The following is a 26,919-nucleotide window of genomic DNA, read 5'->3' on the forward strand; positions in this document are numbered from 1 at the left end:
ATTTTACATGTATTATTGATATATATATTTATACATTATTTATATCTCTATCATCTATGGAATTTAAGTTCTATTTAGAGATATAATAACTCTGTGAACCAGGCCTGTGCTAAGTGCTTTAGAAATAGTAAGTCATCTGATCATCGCAACAGTCCTAGAAGGCAGGGCATCTCCATTGTTACAGATAAGGAAACCGAGGCAAGCAAGTTAAGTACCAATCACACAGCTAAGAGGATTCTGAAGGTGGATTTGAACTCAGAACTCCCTGCTTCCAAGCCTGGTGCTCTACCTACTTCTCCACCCTGCTACCAAGGCATCTGCCTTCAAGTCCAGGCATCAGCCTCTTCTGAATTATGTAAACATGGGAAGGAACTCAGGGACAATCAATTGATAATCAACAAGGCAATCTGCATGTATTGAATACCTCTGGACACTAGGTTAGGTCCTGGGGGGACAATAGCAAAACTGAGCAAGTCCCTGCCTTTGGAGAGCATGTTTCAATTAGTCAAAGGGAGGCAATGGAAGGACACCCACCCACTTCCACAATTGTAGGGGCAAGCACTAGCAGGGGTGCTGAGACTGGAAAACTGTTGGGGTTAGGTGCTGGAGGCCTCCCATCCCAAAACAGTGCACATTTGACAGGAAGACGACAGGTAACAGTGGGGAGAGACTGGAGGCAAGAGGACCACTAGGAGGCTGGCATCTGAGTCTAGGTCAGAGGTGCTAAAGGGGTGGTCCTACATGTGCTGTGGGCAGTAATAAGGCCACATCTGGTGGCACATCAGATTTTGGGGAGTGAGTGCGAGGGGCTGGGGTGTGTGTGCTAAGGTCGTGCATCAAGGGCCTGAAGATGGGAGTCCTCAATAGAAACATGAAGACTGGAAAGGGGGCAAGTTTGGGGACAACACAGTGCTCTGCTTCAATACGCCAGATCCGAGGGGTCCAGAGGCCATGTGGCCCAGGGTCTCCCTGATAAACTGTGATGTGTGATTGGGATTTGGAGCACAGAGAGGAGAGGGGTCCAGGGATGTTCACAAGGCTGAAGCCAGACAGCCTCCTGTGGCCTGTAGGCCCCAGGCTCCTCCACTTCCCCAGTGACATCCACACTCTCCTGCTCCCTGGAACCCTCAGTCACCTGCCCATCTGCTCCTCCAGGATTGCAATCTTTCCCCATCACGGACAACAGTGTACTCTCTCAGCATCTCCTTAACCATCAAGGGCTTTGCCTCCTCAGGAGTCACTCTGGTGCAGTGGGGGTCCATTTCAGGACAAAGATCACACTCTTCAGCAGAGTTCACCCTATTTCTATTAAGCCCAAGACATCCTATTCTCTGAATCTGTGATGACCCTCAAGGAGCACCTATTAAGTACCTAATGTATACAAAATACTAGGATTAAGGACAAACTGAAGACCTCTCATCTGGAGGCTTACACTCCTATATTCCTATAAATGATAAGGAAATAAAAGATAACATGAAGTGTACAACACAGTATCAACCAGTGGGGGGTTCCTATAGAAGGTGGTCTGAGGTGAGGAAGGAATAGGGGATACATTTCACAATTATGGGGTTAGGAGATGGAATCTTGGGTCTGGAGACCTCTGAGCAGAAAACTGGCCAGACTGTAGAGTATGTGAAGGAGTCAGTTTCTGAGGGGCTTTAGAGGTTACACTATGCTTTGATGTTACTTCACCCTGAGGGCACTGGGGAGCCATTGAAGGTTTTGGAAGAGGAGAGTGAGATAGTCGGACATCTCTTTAAGACAATTACTTTGGCCTCCATGTGAAGGCTAGATTGGAGAAGGAAGAGACCAACAACATGGCAATGAGAAGTCTGGGTGAGAGATGATGAGGAAATGAAGGAGGGTGGAGAGACATCACTACCAATGAGACATGGCATGGAGACAGGAAGGGGGAATGAGAGCAGGAGTGGGGGGAGGGGGAGGTAACTCAGGTTCAGAACTTCAGTGACCAGATTGCGGAAACAACTTTAGAAAACCCAATTTGCTCCTCCCTGACCCTCTTTGGCAACCTCAGTTCATTGTGATATCTGGCCAATTGCACTGACAAACCCATGGCTGGTTTTTTATGGATCTCTCATACACACACACACACACACACCATCTACAAAAACCTTAGTGGGCCGATGTTTTCCATGTGCATCCAGCTCTTTAGACACCTCCTTCATATTCTCTCTCATCAGAATTGCTCCTCATCATGTCTTCACAATCTAATTCTTGAGGCAGGTCTTCACTTTCTAAGATTCATTTGAGTTCAATGATACACTTCCTCTGAACCCTCCCAATTCTCATGGACATCAGAGTATGTGAGCTTTTCTTCTCTTTCTCTGTATCTGATTCAAAGATGGAATTTGATCAAATCCACATTTGAGCTAATTCATTTATCAGTTCTTTTTTGAACTGACCAAAGAGCCACACCCCTGGTTGGTTCTTCTACCTTTGGAAGATGAAATAACCATTTAGACAAACCAACAATTGATCAGCTGATAGGGTTTTGGCAGAGAGCCATGAAACATTTTCCCACTAGATGATCCACATTCCCAATGTGGTCTGTACTGCAAATCCTTCACCAACTTCCTCTTTTTAGTAAGGAGATCAATAGTCTATTCCCATCATGATGTGGCCTCCATTGCTCACCACCATGCTATGCTGCCTTCCCTCTTCTTGGTCCCTGGATCTCTGCCAATGAGTCCACCTTCTTGAAAAGAGCAGAGTTCTATCTTACTCCAAGTTTTCCCTATCTGGTTTCTTTGGACAAAGATCTGTCTTTCTAAAATTCCATTGTAGTCTCCCATCTCATTGATTTCCTGCCCATTATCCATATGTTGTATAACCATGTACAGACAACCAACATCCTGGGTTTTATCATTGGCTCCTGGGAAATGCTGTGGCATCTCTATTAAGGTACTTTGTCCTCAATGGGAGCCTGTCTTCATAGCAATAAACATTGTGTATAGACAATCATGGTGGTGGTGATGGTGATGATGTTGACGCAACTTGAGGGACAGATGTAGGCAGCTTCTTCTTCTACCTTTGTTTATCAACTGAACATTTTTTGGATTAGATTTCCAAGACTAAGTGGAAACTCTGCTTTAATCCATGATTTAGAAACCCAAGCCCCAAGTGAAGATGCCACTAGCTTAACCAGCTATTCACTTCCCGGGTCCGGGTTTCCTTTCTGAAGACTGCAGCAGTTTTTATGAAAATCCAACTGCGCCTCCAACTTAGGATGGGGAGGGAACACACCTGTGATTTCACTAGTGGAGGGAATTCCCAGGAATTCCTTTTCTCATTGGTCTTGGGAAGATTGGTCACCCAAGTGGCTAATGTCAGCAACTTGAGTCAAGGTCTTCTTAGCTTCCCTCATGTTACACCAGCTGCCTCTAGGGCTGTCGATGGCATAACCATATTAGTAACACTTCGAAAACACTTTGACAATCTTCAGGAGCTATAAGTCTAATGATTTATTACCCATACTTGAGGCCTACAAGATGTCCTGATAGAAAAAAAGCATTCTGAACTTAAAAATAAAACAAGCATTTCCATTAACATAGTGATTTAGGAAAAAAAATAACTGTACATTGTTAGGGATTGTGGTGTGTGGGAATACTGTAAATTATCACCTGGTGCCTTTGAGCATCAGAACCTTGTTTTACTAAGTGCCACAGGAGAGGGAATGGATTAGGGTCTGGGAAGGATATTTAAGCACTTGTATTCTGGTGAATAAAAGGAGGACTTGGAGATCTTGTCTCCCACCCCTCCAATGCTCTCCTGGGGAAGATTGAGGGAGTCCAGAAGTGGGACTCAACAGTACATGAAACTGCAAGTCCCCTCCCCCTCTGCCCCCAAGATGGCAACCATAAGATACAAATATATTTATGTATGTACATGCATACACACATACAAGTATATGTATACATTTCTATATATGATCATCTCACATACACTTGTCTCTGCTCTCTCTGGATGCAGAGAGCATCTTCTTTCCCAGGACCCTTATAGTAAAAAACCACATCACTGCACTGTCTACAATGCTCTCTTGGTCCTAATCTCCACTGGTTGGTACCAGTCCATCTGCATTTCACACAGATTATCGGGTACATCTGTTCTCAGAGCATGGTGGTGGCCTGTTGCTGCCACAGACTCCAACTTGCTTAGCCATTCCCCCATCATGGGGATCCCTACCATTGCCACTTCTTCCTCAGCCACTACAGCAAAGAGCTGCAAGAAAAGTTTCAGATGCAGAAGATCTTTTCCTTTGTTCCCTGATGGTCTGGAGAACCAAGGGAAGGTGCTTTCCAGACTCCTGTCGTCTGTCAGGAAACATCTACAACATTCCTAAGGAATTTGGGATCTATCACTTGTCTCTCTGGAAGCCCTAGGAAGGCTCCAGGCTCAGCCTGACTCTTCTTTCCCATCTTGGACACGAACCTGGGGAAGGCCACAGAGTGACCGCTCTTCCTCTGGCCTGCCATCTGGGAGCCTCAGACTCTGGTGGATGAGCCCAGCTTGCTTCTCCGAAGGTCTCTGGGAAGGCTTCATCATTATCTCTTTTTCCTCTTCCTCACATTCAGGATTCCAAATCTGAAGCAGGAAGTAGCCCAGAAGCCACTGGGAGGAGGAACCTGAGGCTGGCGGGTGTAGGGGGGTGGGCAGAGGAGCAGTCAAGGTCGCTAAGGGATGCCTAGACCTTCTCCATCCTCCAGCCCCTCCGAGGCCTTGTACCTCCTGACCACTTGGAGAGTACCCACAACTGCTCAGCCTTATGAGAAATACTGAGGGGGTAACCTCTGTGTGCACCTTGATGTTTCTTCTTGCTTACAGTCTGGCTGTGAGGGAGGTCCTGGCTCCAAAGACCCCCCCACCCCGTTCCAGTCTGTGTGGCCCAATGACTGCCCACAACAGGCCTGCACAGAGATGAAGAAGCTTCCCTCTGGCCCTCACCATGATTCCCTCTCTCATGACCAGCCTCAGGTGAAAGTTTTCTGTACCAGACAGGAAGTCATGAAATGATGGAAGATGCTATATTCGGGGGTGGGGGGGGGAGGGAAGAGGGGGAAAGAACAAGAGAAAGAAGTGAACAGTGAAAAGTCAGACAAACAGTGAGGCTGATCCAATCAGCAGTGCCTTGGACCAGGGCAGATGGGGGACTCCCTTAAACCTGCTCTGCCAAGCTGCCACCCTCAGCTTCTCTCTGCATGGCGGAGGGGTTTGTACCCCATTCCACAGTCCCTCTCTCAATAGTGCCAGGAGGAATAATCTGAGGGAGCAATCCCCCTCCCCGGACCCTCTTGGCCAGCAGGTAGGCTCCCCTAACTTCTTGGGTCTCTATTTCCTTTACCTTTCCCGGACCTTGGCCAGTGCCAGGCCATAGGAGGCTCTGTGAAGGCTGCTGACGGGCAAGGGGCTCTGCTTTCTCAGGTCATGCCCGTGGATGGCTGGCCTCTCTAGTGTTTTCATCAACTCTCTGGAATGAACAGGACTGTCCAGATATTCCAGATTTTCCAGTCATCAATGCATCAAGCAAGTGCCAAAGAGTCAATGTCTGAAGACATCTCTGCTTTTGAACATTTATTTTCAATGCTTTATCCCCAACAATGGGAGGAGCACCCGGGCAGAAATGACTTCTACCAATATAGCCCAGTAACTGTGGAGATCTTGTCATTTCAGAGACTATCTCCAGCCATTTTGGCGGGGGGGGGGGGTGTCACGTGGAATGACTGAGATGGCCTGCAGAGGAGAGGAGGATCTGAATGGAGGTCCTTCTGAGCCTGTGGCCAGCCTTCCATCCAGGGGCATCATCCCTGGGCTTCACTTTCTAGGCCTTTTTTCTTGAGGTGAGGAAGAGGAGGGTGGAACTGGACCTGTGGTTTCACCAGGGTCTAGAATATACAAATAAGCAAAACCCTCTGTTGCAAAGAGGCTGAGGCAAATGACTCGTTCAAGGTCCTGCAGCTTAGAAGGCATAAGAAGCAGGATTTGAAGGCTGGCCCCCTGTCTTTGATACTGGACCCCCCCCCCCTCCACACCCCACCCTGTTGGGCCTAGAGAGCCTAATGCTTAGAGTACTTCCACAACAACAGACCCAGCAACAGCAGCAAACAGCCATCACCACCACAAACCTTCCTTACAAAAGGCATGGCCTAGGTATCACCCCAAAATAAGATCACCAGTGACTCCTCCAAACTTAGGTCAATTAGGAAATGTACTTTTAACAAAGCATTCACTTCCTGGACCACACACAGAATACTACATACATACACATACATGTATACACACATATATAAAAGAAAACAATTTATTGCTGGGGACCAAAAAATTATGAAAGAAGATGCTCCCCAGACAATAAATTGGGACCCTTGCTGGGGTTTTCTTGGTAGAGATTCTGGGTGGTTTGCAGTTTCCCTCTCCAGCTCATTTTACAGATGAGGTAACTGTGGCTTCTGGGCTGCTTCCTGCTTCAGATTTGGAATCCTCATGAAAGCACAAGAGAGGTGAAGCACAGCTACCAAGTATCTGAGTCTAGACCCAGTACTTAATCTATTATGGTCCTAACTAGTTGGTCATTGCTGATCATCACCAAGTCTGACTGTACTTAAGGCTTCTTCATTTAGTGTTCAGACACAATACAGCCAATTATCATTCATCTAATGAACATAAATGATACCAAACGACATGATTCCACCCAAAACAACAAGCACCAAAAGACACACACCACAGTAACTAGCACCCCTATGTCAAGCATCTTTCTCATGACCTCCAGGTGCCATTTTGACTCAATGACTACACAATTATTAACATATGCCAAGGAAAGGTAGAAACTCAAGGCCTTGGGATTGAACTAGAGGGAAATTGGAAGCAATGGGCAATGGTGATACCAAAATCCACCTCGGTTTCTTCCCTGTTGATCTTCAGTTATTGAGGATAAAGCTGTGGTTGGCATATCAAGAGACTTACCAGCCTCCTAAACTCAAAGTTCAGAGGGTAGCACATGCTGAGGGCAATGAACTTGAGGGTCCACATGATCCTGGAACTGTAAAATGGATCCTAACATTTTTGGACAAGGTGCCAACAAAAATCCACATGCCATCAAACTCCATCACCCTGAGATGAGTCATTACATGGAGGAAGATCGCCAAGGCATTCTGAGAACACTGTGATGAAGCAGGGATGGTGAGGAGTTGATCAGGCAAGTCACACCTACACTTGACCAAATGACTTCATCATTGACCACCACACAGTTACTAGGAGCAGCTGGAAACTTGAATGACAAATCAGGTAATCAAGGCAGCAAACAGAACAGAATCCTGAAAACACAAAGTATACCAGAAATTTGAGAAATCTTTAATAAATCACTGAAGGTGAAAACCAAAGGTTGAAGGAACAGTCAGAATAGGGCAAAGAACAAAGTAAACAATTCAAAATAATTTGAAAACTTTTACTCTAGAGACTAGAGAAGCAAAGATATCAGAAATCAGAGAGACAAGCTCCATGGTGTCGTGAACTATGTCTGGTCCACTCGGCCACAAGAAGCCCAAAAGGACAACCGAGACTTGGACCCAATGCCAATTGGAGCTGGGGCTAGGAAGGGGGTGGTTTCCACTTTTTTCACTGTTTTTCTTTTTGAGCCTTTTCACTCTGTCTTTTAACTGATGCTGCATTGTTACTTTATTATTTCCCCTTCTTTGACTTGCCACACTACCTTAACCAACCACCTTTTTCTTTTAAGGATGGATTATGTGTATTTGGAATTTTTGATACGTTGTTGCTCCCCAGATATGGCTTCTAGGGGTGACAAAATCATTCTCCAAACTACACAGGACGAAAAGTTTTCAAAATGCAGAGATGATCCTAGTGAAAGCAATTCTACCCAGTAAGTTAGACTATCTATGAGATGCATCTGGACGGCTCTAGGAACAGGATGTGGTAGGTGTAGGTCTTCTGCATCCTCATGTCTGCTGTGGGAGGGGCTCTGAAGATGGGCTCAGTAAATCTACAAAGAGCTTACAAACACTGCATCAGAGTTCTACTATTACAAAAAGCAGTGATTTTATCTGTAGCCATAATTAGCCAAACAGATCATTAGACAGAAAGGCAAGAGAGCAGCAATACTGCATGGATGATGATATATTGTGGAGTGAGGCTCTGCTGCCAACATTAACCACGGGCAGACTGATAGCACGTGAACTGTGAACTCATTTGACTCCCAATAATAACCCAGCCCAATACAGAGACTACTTTTTCCCTTTTATAGGTGAACACAATGAGGGGTGGACGATCTGTCTATAGTCACCCAATCAATGAGTGGCTGCCCCAAGAGCGTGGAATAGGGAGTGCCTCTTAGGGAACCAGGTGGGCTGCCCTGCCACACCTTCCTGCTTCTACATGGAGCACTCGCTCAACTACTCATATTGCCTCCTCTTTGACCCAGGCTTGCTGCCCTACTAAGAGAACATAAGTCATCATTAATAAAATGGCACCCAATTATGAGTCTATTACAGAGCTTATGGGACTGCCTGTATTACTGATTCTTCTTAGATCCTGGTGCCTAGTGATCAAGCTATTAGGCAAAATGAGAAAACTGAAGCAAACAGGGTAAAGTGACTTGCCCAGAATCTACCCAATGGCCCCTTAACCCTCTCATCTCACATTCCGGTCCCAAGTTCATTGTCCAGAGGCAGTTCCTGGCTAGGATATATGATAGACTGACTTCAGAGGCTCCCGGTCTAGCTGTATGATCCAGTGTCAGTAACATGAAACTTTCATCTACTTCCTTGGAGTGTGGATTGTAAGATCAGCCCCTTTGAGCACACCATTTCACCAAAAAGGTTTTGTTTGTACAGTGCAATTAGTACAATTTCACCTGTGAATATACCTTATCAGGAAGGTGTCACCATCTACATCACCGATGAAAATCTTAGGGGAGTATGTCTTACTCATCACTGCCCCAGGACCTGCTTTCCCAGACTCTCTAAGAGGCAATCTCACCCCAAGGATTTCATTATCATCTCTGTCCAGATGACCCTCAAGTAGCCATGTCTAATTCTGATCTTTTGTTGGAGCTCTTGAGCCAAATCACCAACCACCTGCTTGATGCTGTACTTGGGCTTCCTTGGCATGTTCATATCCCCTGAAATGCAGCTTTCTCCTACTTTCTCTTATTTATGTGGAGAGCCCCATCATTAACCAAGTGGTCACTTAAGCATCATTCTCTCCCTCACCTCCCACATATCACCAGTTGCCGCGTCTTGTTGGTTCTGCTTCCACATCTCTCAGTCACCACCTTACTTCCACTTATTCCATTGTGGATGAAGATCCAGTAGTCTCTGAATTATTCTTCTGGCTCTCACTTTTGGTCCCAGGACATAGCTGAAAAAAACTCTTCTTTTGAAGGTGTGTGTGCCGCCATGTCATTCCCCTACAGATCCCCCATTACTGGCTCCCTATGCTTCTTGTCTAACCTTGGTCACTGGCCTGGCCCAGTTGGGGCCTCTACACACTGGATTACTGGGGTATCCCAGACTTGGTATTCCTGCCCATGCCTAGGTCCAGTGAATGCTCCCTCCTTCAGGTGACCTCCTGCTTCATTGGCTCTTGAGCCCCAGTAGAATGTAGGGTTCCTTGGAGAAGATGATTCTTTCCACATAGTAGGCACTTTATTAGATGGTCAAACTGCATTTACTCGGAATGGCTCATTCAGCCTGCTCACACTCGCCATAAGCCTTCCACGACTGCCCATGGGGTGTGCCCTGCTTTGCAAATGTTACCTTGTTCTATTATTATTGTTGTTACTGTTCTTACTAATAGAAGACCCATCAGGTTTAGAAAAGGCTTTACAAATATTATATCACTCAGAAGATTCCTGGGAGGAAGATGCTATTGCCACCCCCATTTTACAGATGAGGAAACCGAGGCAGGAAAGGATGAAGAGGCTTGATTAGGTCATGTGGCTAGTAAGTATCTGATCTGAATTCAGGTAGGACACCAAGTCCAATGCTCTTATCCACTGGGTCAGTGAGCTTCCTTATTCTTATTTCTTCTCTATCTATTTTCAGTTGCACTTGACATCCCTGAACAATCTAGGAATTCTTTGTCTTTCTCCTTAGCCTACCATCAGACTCAGAACATGGGAGGTGCTTAATACAAGTTTGCTGATGGTTGATTCTGTCTAACTCCTCTCACCCAGGATGGTATTTTTAGCATTACCTTGTTATTTAGACTCTTTAAGCATTGCAGAAGGAGTGCCTCTAATTACAAGAGACTAACACCAATGGAAAGCTGTGTCATGTCATAACAATAATGATGATAGGAACAATCCTAAGGAGACAATGAGAAACAGGTCCCATCTTCTGCCAAGAGAAAGCATTGAAGAGTCAGAGATTCTTTGGGAGGCTGAAAAGTAAAAAATCCAAGTGTAAGGCCTCTACACTTCTCTGGGGGTCATGATTGTGTTGGGCAAAGGCAGGCATCAGTTTTCTACCGCCATGATGTCAACCAGGTGGTTGGCTTCTGCCTTCTTGCTCCCAGGCCCCACTCAGCACAAGTCTCCAGAATAGATGATGACTCCATTGTAGCATTGGTCAAGTAAATGCAACTTGTTTTAAAGGGAGCTTGCTGCTGCCGCCTCCAAGACCATCCATAGATGGAAGAAAGGATGCTACAGGACCCATTGCATTTCTCTTTTATATAAGAGGCTGCTCTGCTTAAATCTCTGGTAGGAAGAGGAGGACACATCTTTTAAGGATCTGGAGAAACTCATGCTCTTCCATCCTCCATTGACACTTGAACCACTCAAAAGAATATCCCTCACACCATAAGCCTTGACATTGATTAAATCAAACAGTCACAAATAATAGCATTCTGACACATCATGTTTAATAAACATAAATAGTTAATAAACATAAATATTAATTCACTAACAGCTAATCAACCTAAATCAATAAATAAGTAGAGGCCAACCAAAGACTCCACCTTGCAATTTCCCAGAAAAGGCAGGGAGGGTGGTCTTCCTCTCACTCATTGTTCACCCAAGGAAGGACAATCGGTATGGCACAGAAATCAAGAAGACCCTGTTCATTTGGGATCGGGCCCAACCCAGCTCTCTAAAGCACATCAAAAGGTGTTAATGGTTTCAATATTTATCTGCTTCAGGGAAGTGCTCTAAAAGAAGATGGGGAAAAAAATTTCTGCTAATGGTTGTGTCTTTGCCATTAAAATGAAAAGCTTAATGCATCTTCTAATCAGAGGACAATTTGCAAATCATTAAGAGAAATGTAAAATTCCATTAAAATACAAATGAAGAAGCCCTCACTGGACTAATAATCTTTTGGATATTATTTTGCATTCCACAATTCGGTTCCCAATATCCAGGCACCACAAATGATCAGTTCCTGAACAGGCTATTTACTGCAGCCGACTTCTTTAACGAGAGACGGAGAAAAGTATAATCTGCTATTCAGAGCAGGTACTAATGAAGAATTCCATATATTCTGAAATTTAATTAAAACCCCAAAGATTTCAAATTAGATGCAATTTGAACTGCCTGGGGCAGAAATACATGCACTTGCGTGGCAAGGGTATCACACTGAAAGTTGATACCGTAATTGGTCTTGATATATTTTTGTGTTGCCAGGCTGGAGCACAGAACTCATAACCATATAAAAATTCTCTGTAGATTACCTGCTCATTGAAAATGCCATCACTCAGGTATTTCTCCCCTAAATTACCGTGCTACTAAAATGCACAAAGTGATTCGGAGTAGAGAGTGGCACAGCTGGTCGACGCTGCCAATGAGTTATGCATGCGTCGACGCGGCCTTTTTTCTGTGGAAAAATATGCTCAGCTGAATATTAAAATATAATTGGCATTCAACCTAAGTAGCTTAAACCATTTTGTTATCTTCTTTTAAACCGATTTGGCTCCTCGACAGTTATTTTCAAGGATGCGATTCCCAAACTAATGACACCCTCACATTCAGCAAGATTTGTGCAGTTTTCCATTTGTCATAAATAGGAGCCATTCTCCAGCCTTCTAGGGGTGTCTTTTAATATGGGCTCTTCTTGAACATCAAAGGCCCAATTCATGAAAAAAAGGAGAGAGCCATTTAGGTGGCTTCTCGCATATTTTATTCAGAAGACAAGGAGGGAGGGACAAAGGGACAGATCCACATCTTCACTGAAAAGTGACTATTTTTGCAGTAAAGCAACTCTTGGTTTGTCCCCCACTTAGTCTCTGTTTCTTACAAAAACAATCCTAGGGAAAAACTGGAAAAGAAGATGGCACAGATGTGGGGCAGGCAGCTCCAGGTGGAAGAAAAGGCCTCTTCCTTTTTTTAATGCAACTTAATACACACATCACACACACACACACACACACACACACACACACACAAACAGCCCAGGGAAGGGTCTTTTGACTTTACACAATCACCTGTCAGATGTGCTTTGTGCCACAATTAACAGGAGCATTCCATAAAAGAAAATGGCCGTTACTATAGTAACAAATACACCATATATATTTATACAGAGATGCTGGACTCTTCAGAGAAAATTCTCCAAAACATCATTAATGTTCACATTGATACACGCAGAGGCAAAAACCAAACCCAAGCTTCCATATAACTAATTGAGTGAAGTCTTTCAATGCTAGGAAAAGGTAGACTTCATTGCTCCAATGGCCTATTTAGAAGAGTTTCTCTGAAGGGATTCTGACTCGGTGCAGAGTTAGGAAACAATGGTGCAGGCAAACTGCAGAGAATGGAAGGGCCCTTTCTGGTGGCCCTCTCTACTGCCCCTATGTTCCCTGAGATCTCACTTTTTAATGCATTCATGGAAAATAAAATGGATGGTCACATGACTCTATGAACCCAAGTTGGTGATTCCCCCCATGTAAATATTTGATTTTTCTATTCTGACATGCTAAATATAACCTGCACAGAGGGATGCAGATTCATAAATCTTACATTCCAGACCCACGCTTCATTCAGGAGTTGAAGGCAAAACTCACACATGTTTAAACTACTGGGATGGGAAGAAGTCACAGGTGCAGCTTGTGGGCATCCACAGAACACCCATTGTGAACCATGGACATATTTAAAGTCTACGGCTCCTGTGGCAGCCCTCTCCCAATTTACATCATGAAGAGGAGAATCAAAATGTGGATTCTACTTAAACCAAGTGGAAACGAGATAGCACTTTCTCCACAATGCTGAGGGCTTGACCTCATCAACAGGGCCATTCAAGATATCAGCCAGAACAATGCTGGAGATCACAGGTGCCAGGACCTCAAGTCTCCTCATCTTTAGGAGTTAGTGATGCTTACTGGTGCCTGGATAGATAAGGTAAAGGAAAGGTGAAAGCTGGTGGGTTGGGTGGCCCCTTGTCTGGGGGAGCCGGAGGGGAACCAAGAGCCAGGTTCTCAAGAGCCAGGTTCTCAGATCCTCGTGAGATCCTAGGAGATTGCACTTTTTTTTGTTTTTGTTTTTTTTTGCACGGCAAATGGGGTTAAGTGGCTTGCCCAAGGCCACACAGCTAGGTCATTATTAAGTGTCGGAGACCGGATTTGAACCCAGGTACTCCTGACTCCAAGGCCGGTGCTTTATCCACTATGCCACCTAGCCGCCCCGAGATTGCACTTTTATATGAAAATCCTGGAATATAGAAACTACCCATTTCTCAGTCCTGAACTTTTCAAACAAAACATTTTTAAAGGAAAAGCTGCCCTTTGTAGCTAATTTCTAGCACAGCCCCTATTGGGGTACACATAGGATCTTTCTGAACATTCACAAATTCCAAGGGAAGACTTCTTTTGAAAAGCATCCTGGTTTGGTGGGCCTCAGTTAGAGGTGGTATTGTCTTCTCCTTAAGACAGTGTGTGGGGAGGTTTTTGGCCACTTTCAAGGGGCCCTTCTGGCTACTCTGAAGTGAGGATAAACATAGGATGTGTGGAGCCGGGGCTGGTCTCTGCTTTGTGGATGCCTCAGAGGCTCTGGCACAGGGTCTGGCCACCTCTTCAGCAGGGATGGAGCCTTCACTTGAGTAGACTTCGCAAGAGACCTGGGCAATCACTGATCACCAGGAGGCCTTGCTCTGGGAGTTGTCCAGCACAGACCACAGGCCAAGGTGGGGAGCAGGGCCTGAGGCCAGACTAGGGTGGACTTGAGCTTGGATCTGCTTTAAAAAATACACAAAAAAAATTCATAAAAAAGGCTTGGGTTGGTTTCATTTATTCATTTGTCCTTTGTTTCTTTGTCTCCTTTCTCTTTCTTTTTTCTCTCTCTCTTTCAGTTGGATTTACAAACAGATCTACATTGGATGAGGAAAATCTCTGGTAACATTCATAGGTAAGTGAAGATATCATTCCCTCACCTCTCTTTTTCCAAATTTAAACAAAAAAATGACAATTTCAAATATAATCTTTTTTTTTTTGTTTTGAGGACTAATACAAACCCTACTAATCATTTGCACTGCTGCAGTATTCACCTGAAGCACCAAGACCCACAGCCAAGCAGGATGTGTGTCAGGACCCCCATTTTAGAGATGGGGAGCTTGTGTATGGACAGGAATCACAAGCCTGTGGCTTTTTCCACTGATGAGAAGGGACCATCTCCGAGTCATCCATCAAACTGATATCACTCCTGGAAATATTAAGATTCTGCAATTCAACCCTTTTGGTTCAAACCGGCTCTTGTTTGCTGTGTAGACATGGAGCATCTCCACAGCAGGCTGGAGCTCCAACATGGTTTATTCCACCACAAGAGCACCTTTCTGAGAGGTGTGGCCAATGGGACAAGGGCTGAGGTGCCTATGGAACAAAGAAGACTTGCGTTTTCACTGGCAACTGTGCCCAATTGGTGACACTGAGGAAGTGTTGTGGCTCCAACATTGGTAGATGAGTGTGGAGGCATGACCACATTTGTGGGGTAACTCTTCCATCCAAGCCAGGTCACATTTAATCTCCCTTTCCTATTATACACACTCCTGCTTGACCTTCAGGCTACCTCTGTCCGTGAGCCTATGGCATGAGTGGAACTATGGCCACCTTTCTTTCTGCTTGTCTTTAAGTGAAGGGAAATAAACAAGGTGGTCTGGGATTGGTTCTTAGGGTGTTGCGTCTCCAACAAAGAAACAAATAAGATTTTTAAAAAGTACCTGTCGAAACACAGACTCCTAACTTCAACAACCGCTCTGAGGACAGATCCTTAACATCCAATGGATGGATTTTCGACAAGACCCTTTGAAGTATTCAGAAGATGGAATTGAGGAGCATTGTCCTTATGGCTAGAAGTGGCTAAATCTTACCCCAGCACTCTGAGGGCTTCAACCAAGAAAGGAACTGAATTCATGCTAAGAGATCTCACCAAGGAGGAAACTTCTCACAAGATGATGAGAAGCAAGAGCTCACCATCAGATCTGAAATTTGGATTTGTGGGGTTTTGTTTGACATTTTCAATTTCCCCAATATTTGTTTCTGCATCTATAACAGACTAAAGAATCAGTTGAAGAGGTCAACTTAATTAGGTCAGGGGTTTGAAGTATGTATGGTATGAATAAGTGATCTGATTGTCATTTCCATTTATGACACAAGCAAAGTAGTTCTTTTTTGGCAGCTAACCCTCTTGAAAGGGAAATGACCATCAATCAACAAACATTTTTGACTACAAGGTGCCGGCCTGGAATCAGGATGAAGAAGATCAAACTGCTGCTGAGTTGAACAGGCTGTGGTCACTTAGCCTGAAAAAGAGCTGGGCTCTGATCCTACCTAGTGACCTTGGCTGAGTCACCTCACCTCCATCTACATTCCCATGATTCTGCTACCCTAATGCCACGGATTTTGCTACAAAACAAAACAAGTCAAGACTTGCTCCTTTTTGTGAAGCTTATTGACTTTGCAAACACTGCAAAAGTGAACTTTTGGAGTGGAGCCACTTATCCTTGAGAAGGGATGCTGAGGGTCAAGGCTATTGGTGCTTTCTTCTAGCCTCTGAAAGATACTGTGAACAATTCTAGTTCCACATGACTTTTCCCATTGTAAGTTTTGATATGTTGGCAAATCAACATAAGAAATTAAATGAGAATTTGGGGGTGGGAGTTTTGTGAAAATTGCAAATGACACATGAAAGCCAGCAGACAACACAGAAAAAGTTTAGAAACTCAGAAATGCATAAAACAAATGTACAGTATTGTAAAAATCAATTCATTTTTTACACCAAGGTACTAAAAACACCTCCCAAAAGGAAAAAAAATTCAGACTTCTTTTTTGCTATGCCTATTTCCCAGATAACAGGGGCACCATGCACTGCTAACCCTCATGATGTGCAGTCTAACACTCTCTCTCTCTCTCTCTCTCTCTCTCTCTCTCTCTCTCTCTCTCTCTCCCCCACAGATTGGCTGTGGCCAGAGGAGGCAGCAGTACAGTCTCCAGTCAAGGTGGGGTCCAAACTTCTAACTAGGATTGATCAGCCCCCCCCCATTTTTCAGGGGGAGTGAAATTCCCCCAGCTAGTTGAAGTGGAATAGGACTAGAATGCTGGTTTCTAGATAGTTTGCACATGTTGTCGCTCTCCCCCAAATATGGTGAACAGTCTTTCTCTGTGGCCCGGCCACTTAGCATTGGGCAGGCAGACAGCAGGTGTTTCATAAGTGTTTGTGGGTGGATTCCATGGTAGCAATCTGCTTCCAGTGCCAGATAATGCCCTTCTGGTCATCTTCTTGTTCTTTGAGATTCCAGAACAACGCACATGAGATCAACTTTCCACAGGACCTTCCACATTTGAGAATGCTCTAGAACTGATACTGGTTTCAAAGGCATCCCCAGGAGGGCAGCCTTTAAGACTTTGGGGTTCATGCCACACATGGGCATGAGAAAACTGAGGTTTCAAATTCCAACCAGTTGGAGCTGACCCCAGGGAGCAGAAGTTGGCCTGAGAGACTGGGAGCTGGGGAGGGGCTCAAACTGAAGCCGATTGACCACTGGCTTCCTGGTGAGCAGATGTCCTCCAGCTGAGATCCAAGATCCACCCCCCCCAGGTTCTTGAAATTCCGATGACCAGATGTCCATTCTCCCTCTTCCACCGTTAGCTTTGGGTGGCCAGGGTCTGGGATCTTCCCCATCCCTGAGAAGTCATTGAGTTATGGGAGCTTTTAAGAATCCCATTTTCCCCCAGTTGTTTCTTTCCCACTTAATTTAAGTGCAGACTTGCTAGCTTGTTCTAATCAATAAACTGGCATCGGAAGGTTTCAAAACATTTCAGCTCCAATAGGTAATATCTCAGCAAGTTCAAGCATCTTTACAAGCCTTCATTTAAAAGGGGGGGGGCAGGGGAATCACTATCGAGTGGAGTCCTGCTGATGTGCCTCTGGTTACTGCAATTACCTGCCCCTTCCAGGGTGACTTTTTTAGGGCTGGCAAAACCACATTCACGTCCCACTGCTGGGCACCTCGGAGGCATGGAGAGACCAAAGGGGGGTCTCGGACCAATGCAACCTGGAGAGGGGGCATGCTGGGTGAGTGGTTTGTGAAAAAATCAGCCAACACTGAATTCTTGCTCAAAGAAATTCTCTCTCTCACACATACACATACTGACATACAGTCACACATGCATGCACACACATACTTTCACTCACATACACACTTATGTGCACACACATTCACATAATACACACTCATTTACACACCTTATATTCACACACTCACGACACGCTCTCAAACATACATATGCAAACACAGATGCACACATTTACACATACTCAACACTTATACACACATACACACATTCACACCTACTCACACATTCACACTCACTCGCATACACACACTCGCATAGATTCACTTTCAGTCCATACCCACACCCACGCCCCCAAAACTTCCACCTAGTTACCAGTCCAGCAGCCCTGGGCAGCTGGACTTTGGGTACTTCTGGCTGTGCCTAGGCCAGCTGCCTGAGGGGAGAGGGAGACACGGGCACTTCTCCAGGCAAGCCGGCCAGTGGTCCCAGGCAAGTTTCATTTTTGTTTCCTTTTCCTGAGAATAAGCTGCAATTAAGAGGGAAGAGGGGCTGCACAGCCTGGCCTCATCATTGCCAAGGAAAGTGATTGAGAGATGATTATCCCCTTTTCTGGGCTCTGCGAGATGGATTTTTCATTTTCAGGACTCTGTCTCCAGTGAGAAGTCCAGGTAACGATGTGATTCTCCTTTCTAGTTATCATCTGAAGGCCTTCCAGGACTCACACCGCCTTCCACTGGAAGGCACAACATACAATGTGCCTTTCCAGGACACAGTGGGAAAATTAATTAATTCACAGTGAAAACGGTATTTCCCAGAACTCCTTTGGCAGGGTTTTCATTGGAGGCCTTTTTTGAAATCAGGGGTCCAAGCTACAGATACCAAATAAAAGAATGTAAAGGCTTTTTGAGAATTCATAATAGAAGGAGCAAAAATCTTCCTTCTTGCCGACAGGTTCAGGGGGAAAATTGGGAGGTTTTACTACTGTCATGCAATTGGGTTTCATAGCTACAAGCTAATAACTGTGACCAAGGAATTATTAAAGTGTTAAATATTTCATTTAAAAAGGAACATTATAGTCACTTTAAAAGGAAAACTCAGAAGCCATTTTTTAGAAATAGTGACATCTTGGAGACAGCACTATCTGGGCCAGGGTGGAAGCACCATTTTATTTCACCATGGGTTGGATTCCTACTTAGCTATGGAAGAAGTCCATTCAGGTTTCTTCAGGTAGGATCCCCTTCACCCCAAAGATACCCAGGGCCCTTGAAGTGATACAGAATGCCAACCAATGCTGACCCCAACCTGGTCTTGATCCCAGGTTCTCTTTGTTGGGTGAGTTGGGCTGCCATTGGAAGCAAGGAAGGGCTGCCCTCAGGAGACACTTAGCAAGGCCCCCCCAGAGCTACCTGAGACCTGGTCTGGAAGATGGGTGGGTGGACTCGGAGAGGCACAATGCAGCAGAAATGAGAATATAGCTTTATGGGGAGAGCAACCCCAAACTCATCTTTTTTTTAAAAAAATAACTGCTTTTCTTCAAATCACCTTTTTATTATTCTAACTGATTTGCTCATTACCTATAAGCAGATCAGTGAAACAAAGAAAGGAAAACTCTTTCATATGCTAATTCTAGAAAAGTTTGGCTGTGCTATGAGAAAAAAAAAGTTGAAGTGATCTTTTATCATGAAAGCAACATTCACCATAGGTTCTCTTCAAGAAAATAGCTCCTCTAAAGGAATGCTGCTTGAGCAAAAAAAAAAAAAAGCTAAAATAGCACTATAGCACTCCTGGCTTTTGTCAGTTCACATCAAGAGTCGTCCCAAAGAAGGACACATAGTAGGATCATAATAACTGTTTGCTCATCATTGAGAATCAAAAATAAGGCCCAGCAAGTTCAAGGGGATGGAACGAAAATGTGACTAGACTTTTTAGTTTTTGTTGTTACCTGTTGTTTTCACATTGTCCCAGTTTCCTACTTTTTGTAAAAAATAGATAAAAATGAGCCAAGCAAAGAAGCGGCCTAGAAAAACCAAATAGCAGCTCACCCTGAGTCTTACATATATGCACTGTTCTACACTCATAGCCCACCACTCCTACACCAAGAAGAGAAGCCTGTGTTCTCACGGGCCAAGCCTAGTGACTGACAATGACAGTTATTCTCTCGTCTTTTCTCTTTCTTCTTTTCTTGTTCTTCCCAATGACACTGTTTCCCTGGCTCAGGTTATTTCGCTTAGGGGATCTACAGTGGTCAGGCTGCATCCTCTCTCTGAACACAGTGTTCCCTCATCACATCCAAGAGTCACCACAGCGGCGGTGGTGGTAGGGGTCTTTCTCTAACTGGCAGGCATAACCTTGGCTTCTGGCCTGAGGGGGAGACTATCTGCTGATCTGGAAACCTCAGTTTCTTTAACTGTAAAATGAGGATTAGACTAGCAATTCTCCCCAAGGACATGTGGAGGACCCAATGAGATAATGTCCACAAACACTTGGTAAACCTTCAAATCTTAGATAATTGATCTTCAACTTTGTTGGGGGTGATGTTCCTAGAAAATGGCGGCAAGAAAGTAAATAATGTGAATGTTTGATACCCTGAACCTTTGGGAAACCTTTGGGTCCCACCTTCCTGGGACCACCACAAATAGAAATCTTTCCCTAGGGAGTGGTGAAAATACACTTTTCTGCCCTTAATTTTTTTTTTTTTAGGTTTTTTTGTAAGGCAAACGGGGTTAAGTGGCTTGCCCAAGGCCACACAGCTAGGTAATTGTTAAGTGTCTGAGACCGGATTTGAACCCAGGTACTCCTGACTCCAGGGCTGGTGCTTTATCCACTACGCCACCTAGCCACCCCTGCCCTTAATTCTTTATAAAAAAATATTAATTCTGACATCTGTACTTGTCCTAAAGCAGTAACCATGAAATAACTCATAAAATGCAGCACGTGAAATAAAACTGGCAACGTACAAAACATTTTTTCTTGCAAGAAATTCCCTCAGATTCTCTAAACTTTTATGGTAACATATCAATTAATAAAAACTAAACACACATTGATTTTGGCCAATATTCACTCACAATGCTGTACAGGACCTAAAATTCTTAGAACTACATTTTTTTTTTTAAACCAGAATCTCAACTTCCACTGAGTCAGATGGGGGTCTGAGGGGATTGTCCCGTATCCTCTTCTCTCCTGCTCTAAACACCTCTACTTGATCGTGTGGCCAGACTCTGTCCTCCAGGACTGGTGGACAGTGTTGGCGAATGTGATGAGGTACTAGTTTGATCTGGACAGGGAGGCAAACAATGACAATCTGCACCGCAGGAGCTGGAAGCTCTTCACAATCCCTGGGAAGCCCCCATGAGGACACATGACAAGCTTGGGTGGTTGCGGGTGAGGTTGCCACATGGAAATGGACTCGAGGATACTAAGAAGAATCCCACCAAAGTAAGAACATTGAGAATTAACTCTATGACCACCAGCTGAGTCACTGCTGCAACCTCCATGAACTCCCATCAGCAGACATTTTTAAGACAAACGTCTAGACCACCAAGTCAACAGGTAATAGCCAATTTTAGCTAAGGACATTCCATATTCAGCTATTCTCTCACAGGAACTATGTAAATAGAACTATGTAAATAGAATTTCAAAAGGGGCTTGGCATGGGCAGAATATGAAAATGCCCTTAAATATATTTAAAAAATTTTTTATCCTATTTTATTTAATTTTCCAATTAAATGCAAATTGAGTTTTCAACTTTTAATATCTTCTATGGACTTTGCTACTTAGATTTTTACTGTGTTTGAATTACTAAGCCACTGAATAAGGGGGGGAAGGAAGCCAGAACCTAGGGGCTGCTCAGGAGGGCAGTGGTGACCTAGCGTCCCTAACAGGAGACTAAGGAGGGAGTGGAGGGTCTGGGTGGGGAGCCAGGAGACCCAAGGCTCTGCTAAATGGGGACCCTGGATGAGCCCAGCCCCTTCTCTGCTCAGGGGTTCACCTTCCTTCCAAAAAAATCTGGGAAAGGGGGAGCTCCTCCCACGTGGGAAGTATGGAGAGGTCTTGGTCTCTTTGGGCATATTTCAAATTTAGATTCATTATGGATTGGTTTTCACCACAAACAAAAAGACCTAGGAAGAGGACCCATGAGAACTTTCTCATGCTAGCTGGGATGTTTGCTTTCATTGGTTTTGACATGCAGTGACCCCATTTCGCATTTTCTTAGTAGAGATCCTAGAGTGATCATGCCCTGTCCTTCTCCAGTTCATTTTGCAGAAGAGGAAACTGAGGTAAGCATGACTTGCCCAGAGTCACCCAGCTATTGATTGTTTGGAGCTGGGTTTGAACTCAGGAAGATGAGTTCTCCTCACTCCTTCTTCCTGAACCAGGGCCGCATCTAGAGGTCCACAGCTGGGTGGGGGGGAGATGCTGGTATTACTTCACAGTATAGGTGAGGAAACTGAGGCAAGCAGCAATTCAGTTACTTGCCTGCCATCGAATGGCTAATCAATAAAAACCAGAGGCATAATTTGAACCCAGATCTTATTGACTCCAAGTTACCACCTTTTATTTCACAGAAATATCTTGGGTTGGAGGGCCAAGGCAACATTTCTTTCCCACCAAAGACTGGCTTTTGACTAGGCTTTCCTGGATGAATTAATTTATTCCTTAATAGTTGTTTGTGAAGTGCCTACTCCACATGAGACAAGGGCTAAAGACTGGAAAAAAGAAGATAGGAAGATCAGCTTCTGCCCTCAGGGCTCATCCATTCTCCTGGGGTCAGAGGCCCCTCAGGACTCACCAGTGGGGAGGGCTCTTGGTAGTGGGCACGGGCCACAGGACCTGGCCCTCAGGGGCCTGGGGACTGACATGAGAAACCCATGGCTAACAACTGCTCATGGACTATCGCTGCTCTAGATGGGCTAGTTCAGGGTCACCTGCCCTAAGAGGGTAAAACATGAATGGGTCTTCAATTCATTTTCCCACCTTCAAAAGACATTTTGAAAAATATCTCTTAAGAAATGCTGAAAATAAAATCAGGTAAACACGATTATTTTCAGCCTGCAATTGGCTTGTCCCCCTCTCTTTCACCTTGAAAAGACATTCTTTTCCACAATTCAGAGAAGGTCACTCCAAAGTCGCGGCCTAAAGCGCATTGCCTGTCACAGGTGGAACGGTGGGTTTGAAACAGACCAAGGTTCCCAAGAGCTCCAAGCAAAAAGGACTGTGTCCTTTCCATGCAGGGGTGGGGGTGCCAATTAACTGTCTCAGTCTCTTTATGATGCCTCCCCTCCTCCTTTTTCACCATAAAGTGGGTGCACCTGGGCTCTGTCCAAGAGCAAATGATTGGGCTAAATTAAAAAAAAAAAACCTGTGCCACTCGCTTTAGATGGGGATACCCGCGGAGCAGAGCAATGGGATGATGGAGGATGGGAGCAGGAGCCTGGGGGGCAGGGGGAAGTCAGCCCAGGAATTCTGAGCTCTTCACCCCTTTCTCCCAGAAGAAAACCCAAAGCACAAAACCAAAGGAAACAGAAAACTAGCCTGATCCTGGACTATGAAGGCATCTGGGAGTAGAAGAGCCAGTGTAGATGGGTCCCCATTGTAGACAGTCTCTGGTGCAGATGGGTGCCTGGAGTAGGTGGGCCACCAGTGTAGATGGTCCCTGGTGCAGATGGGCCACTGGTGTAGACAAGGCCAAACCCAAGCTTTGGACTCCACACTGGAGGCTCAACAGACCTTAGGAGGCCTAAGAAGTTCAGCTGCAGTGATTTTTCCACATGGTCATGGGTAGGGGAAGACAGGTGGGTTTCTTCCCTGTTCCTAGTGGCCCTAGTCCCATGGCCACTGTCCTGCTCTCCAGGTCTGACTGACCTCTGAGTCTCTGTTTATTCCCGAGAACTCACAATAAGGGGAAATTCACCTGAGCAGAGGGGCTACAAGGACCTCATTAGGCACACAGCTCACAGCCTGCTGGACTCCCCCCCTCTCCACCAGGTCCCCTATGGGATGGAGGGGGGAAAGGACTGACCAGGGTAGGGGGGAGGTGGGGGGGGAGGTAATAGTCAGGCCTGGCAGGTTCTTCCCTGGGCTCTACGTACATTAAATGAATTAATACTAAAAATGGATAAAAACAATGTTATATTATTTCATTCTATCTCTTTGCAATGAGAAATATTCCATCTATTCATTTAGAGACACAGTTCAAGAAGAGGGTCCTTAGTGTTCCCCAGAGAAATGGCCCAAGGATAATCAGACAGACAGACTCACAGTCAGTTCAGATTTCCCACAGGAGGCCAAGTTTCCAAAGTCTGTTGAGAAATCCCTGTCTGTACACGTTCTGTCTTACCCATAGAAGACACACCTAGGAGGGGTGTTGGGGGTCATGGAGCCCCACCCGCCTTGATTCCAAACCAGCGCTCTCCTGCTGCACCTCCCATTGGTGGAAGCAGTTCCCTAGACCCAGAAAGCCATGTGGCCACTGCCCAGAAGGCCAGCTCTCCCAGCCCCTCAATTTCCAGAAGACACTGAGGCTGGCCAGCAAAAGAGGTTTGGATGATGTTCCCAGGGCCTTGGGCAGATGTACAGAGCCTTCAGCACACCTGTGAAGCAGTCTCTAATCATCACTTTCTAGGGGGCTGCAGGCAGGACAGAGGACCGCACAGTTGACGGGCTAGCCACTAGGCCAGGGCCCTGGTGGCAGTCTGTGTCTGAGGAAGGAACCTGGGGCTTCCTTCCTCCCCACCTCTGAGACCAACCAGCCTGGAAAGCCATCCAGGTTAAGCTCCCTGGGTGCCCATAGGTCTCTCTTCCTTCCCACTTCTCATCTGTCAAAAGGGCTCCATTTGGAAGAGGTCAAAGTAAAGAGGACATGGGTCATGCACCCCAAGGAGCACGTTGAGGGCCAATGGCCCTGATTCTGGTGATGTGGAGCCCAAAGAGGTCACTCTGTGGCTCCACCTGCACCTGCGAAAGGGAGGCTCAATGAGGAACCATCTCTGGACTCCATCATGACAGCGCAGACACTGGGAGATTTGGCAGTCATTCCTGAGGGCTTCGCCCAGGACTGACTCTGGGTCTGTGGGATTGCCAGAACCAGAAGGAGGCTTCAGCTAGAGTTGGTTTCATGGTTGATCCTTGTGCCCCGGTCTGAGCAATGTGTCTGGGTGGCAAGGCAGCTTTCACCCAGATTCCTGGCTCCAGAACTGAAGTTCAGCCCTAACCTCCAAGGGGTTTCTGCAGCAGCTCCACAGGCTGGTTCAAAATGACCTCAGCCCCCAGGACAAGGAGCAGATCCGTTGTCTCTATTTGCTTTTCAAGCTCTCTTCCTTTCAAGTGCAGGAGCTGATGGACACCACCAAAGGAGCTTAACTGAAGAAATCCCATTCCTAACCTCAACCAAGTTTTCCTTCCCTGAACCCCATGCAGGAGGAAACAGTGGTTTCTGAGGGAGGTTTCCAAGCCAGCATGCACTCAGGAACATGATCATTGTGCAGAAGTCTGACTCTCACATTCTCTCAAACTATCTCTGTGGACTTTTAGAATGAACAGATCTCAACAAAGGTTTTTAAAGGAAAACTAACCTGGGAAAACTGCTTTTAGGTTGACATCACCTCTAAGCACCTTAACGTATCATATTAGGTAACAGCTTCTTTCTTCTCACAGCCCACCTCAGAGAGACAACCCCGAATTCTGGAAAAGCACAACCTGGCTATCTCCTGGAGTGCGACACTCACCTGCCTGGGCATTAGCCTACTCATGAGTCCCACTCCCCATGCCATCAGTCAAAAGATGGTTTAAGTGAACAATAAGCTTATCGAAAAACATAAAGCTGTTCAGCCATGTTCCTGTTGGAACCTCGAAGCCAGTGGCCACTAAGACTGGAAGCACAACCTCCACAAAGCCTGGGCCAAGCAGGAAGGGAGTGTGAGTTAAAACCAATGGACCCATTTGGAGGAGGCCTAGAGGACGGACCCTCGAGGTGGCCTGCCAAGTGGCTGCTCTGGCAGGTGCGGGGAGACCAACAATGAAAGGCTGATATGGCCAAGTCCCTAAAAGAAGCATGGGATCGAAGGCCAGTGGGGTACAAATGAAATGCTGAGGGATTCCGCAAGGACCAACCTTGCTGGAAGATGGGATGATGGAAGGCGGGCAGAGGGAGACAATCCACTGTCTCTGGAGCATGGAAATAGGCCTCGAGCCAGGCAGCGCACTTGTCCAGGGCTGGGATCACTTCTTCTGGGTCCTTGCATTCATTCTCAGAAACAGACGTCTCGCAGTGGCGGTGGTTACTGCTGCCAAGGGAAGAAGATCCATTAGTACACACTGGGGACAAAGGAAAAGAGCTCACCTGTCCACTTGTTTGGTCTTACTCGAATAGTGACAGTGAGTAGTAGGAGTGATAACCAATAATAACGACAATTATTACGGAGAACCCATATGTGTGTGTGTGTGTGTGTGTGTATCTATATCTAGATATGTGTATATACATCTCACTTGCAGCTTGCAGGTGTGAAAACCCCATCTTATCTGAGACTCACAGCAAAGCAGAAGGGGGCTATCATCAGCCCATTTTACAGAGTAGGAATCAGAGTGTGAAAGTGGCCAATTGACCTGTGCCTGGTTCCCGGGCAGTAAGTAGCAACACCAGGCCTGGCTGTGCTATAGCACCACATCCTTCCAACAGTGGGCCAGGGAGCACCATGATGGGAGGGCCTCGATCTCAGGGCAGGGGGCCCTCCCTGGCTTGAGGAATGGTCTGGAGGTGACCCACTGTTTAGGTCTATTGTAGAGACAAGGAACCAGAGGCAAGGGGCCTTGAAGGGCCCTGGTCAAGGTGACCAAGAGCCTTAAGTCTTCCATCTAGACCATGCCATTTGTCTATTATTTCTCCATCTCTCCCCACCCGAGCCCCACCCTTTCTGCATCCTCAGAGGGATGTCTGGATGGCGAACATGGCCAGGATGTTGGATTGCTTGTAATAATTGTAGGAAGTCCCCTTTGTACTGTGTCTGTCACTGAGCACCCATGTAGCTTTTTAGGGCACTCAACTGCCCCATGGCCTGTCTAGGGCCATGTGTCTTTTGGATTCCAAGGCAGACCCTCTCCATGAAGAGGTCAGAGACACCTGGATAGATTTTAGGGTCTGTAAACCTGCATAAAGAGGATGACTTCGTTCTTTTCACTCACCTTTGGTTTTGTCATTCTACACATTTTATTCTATCCATTTACAAAGCTTATTCTAAGAAGGGACCAAGAAAGTTTCACAGGACTGCCAGAGCAAATTCACCTTTGTAAGTACCTCAGGAGGCCACATGATCCTGCCATTCCTAAAACCAGCCTCATTGCACCAGTACCAGGGGATCCAAGGGAGGATGATTTATAATAAGGAAAACAAGAGACCTGGAG

General features: G+C 45.7%; 1 protein-coding gene across 1 annotated transcript in view; it reads right to left on the reverse strand.

Moving 5' to 3' along the window:
- Window positions 1–26,919, reverse strand: part of MGMT (O-6-methylguanine-DNA methyltransferase) — a 262,691-nt gene that overhangs the window by 30,042 nt on the left and 205,730 nt on the right. Inside the window, exon 3 of the mRNA XM_074232162.1 lies at window positions 25,633–25,805. Within this exon, the coding sequence (XP_074088263.1) occupies window positions 25,633–25,805 (173 nt within the window). The remainder of the gene's footprint in view (window positions 1–25,632; window positions 25,806–26,919) is intronic.

This window comes from Macrotis lagotis, chromosome 4 (assembly GCF_037893015.1).
Source record: "Macrotis lagotis isolate mMagLag1 chromosome 4, bilby.v1.9.chrom.fasta, whole genome shotgun sequence".
NCBI classification, from domain to species: domain Eukaryota; kingdom Metazoa; phylum Chordata; class Mammalia; order Peramelemorphia; family Peramelidae; genus Macrotis; species Macrotis lagotis.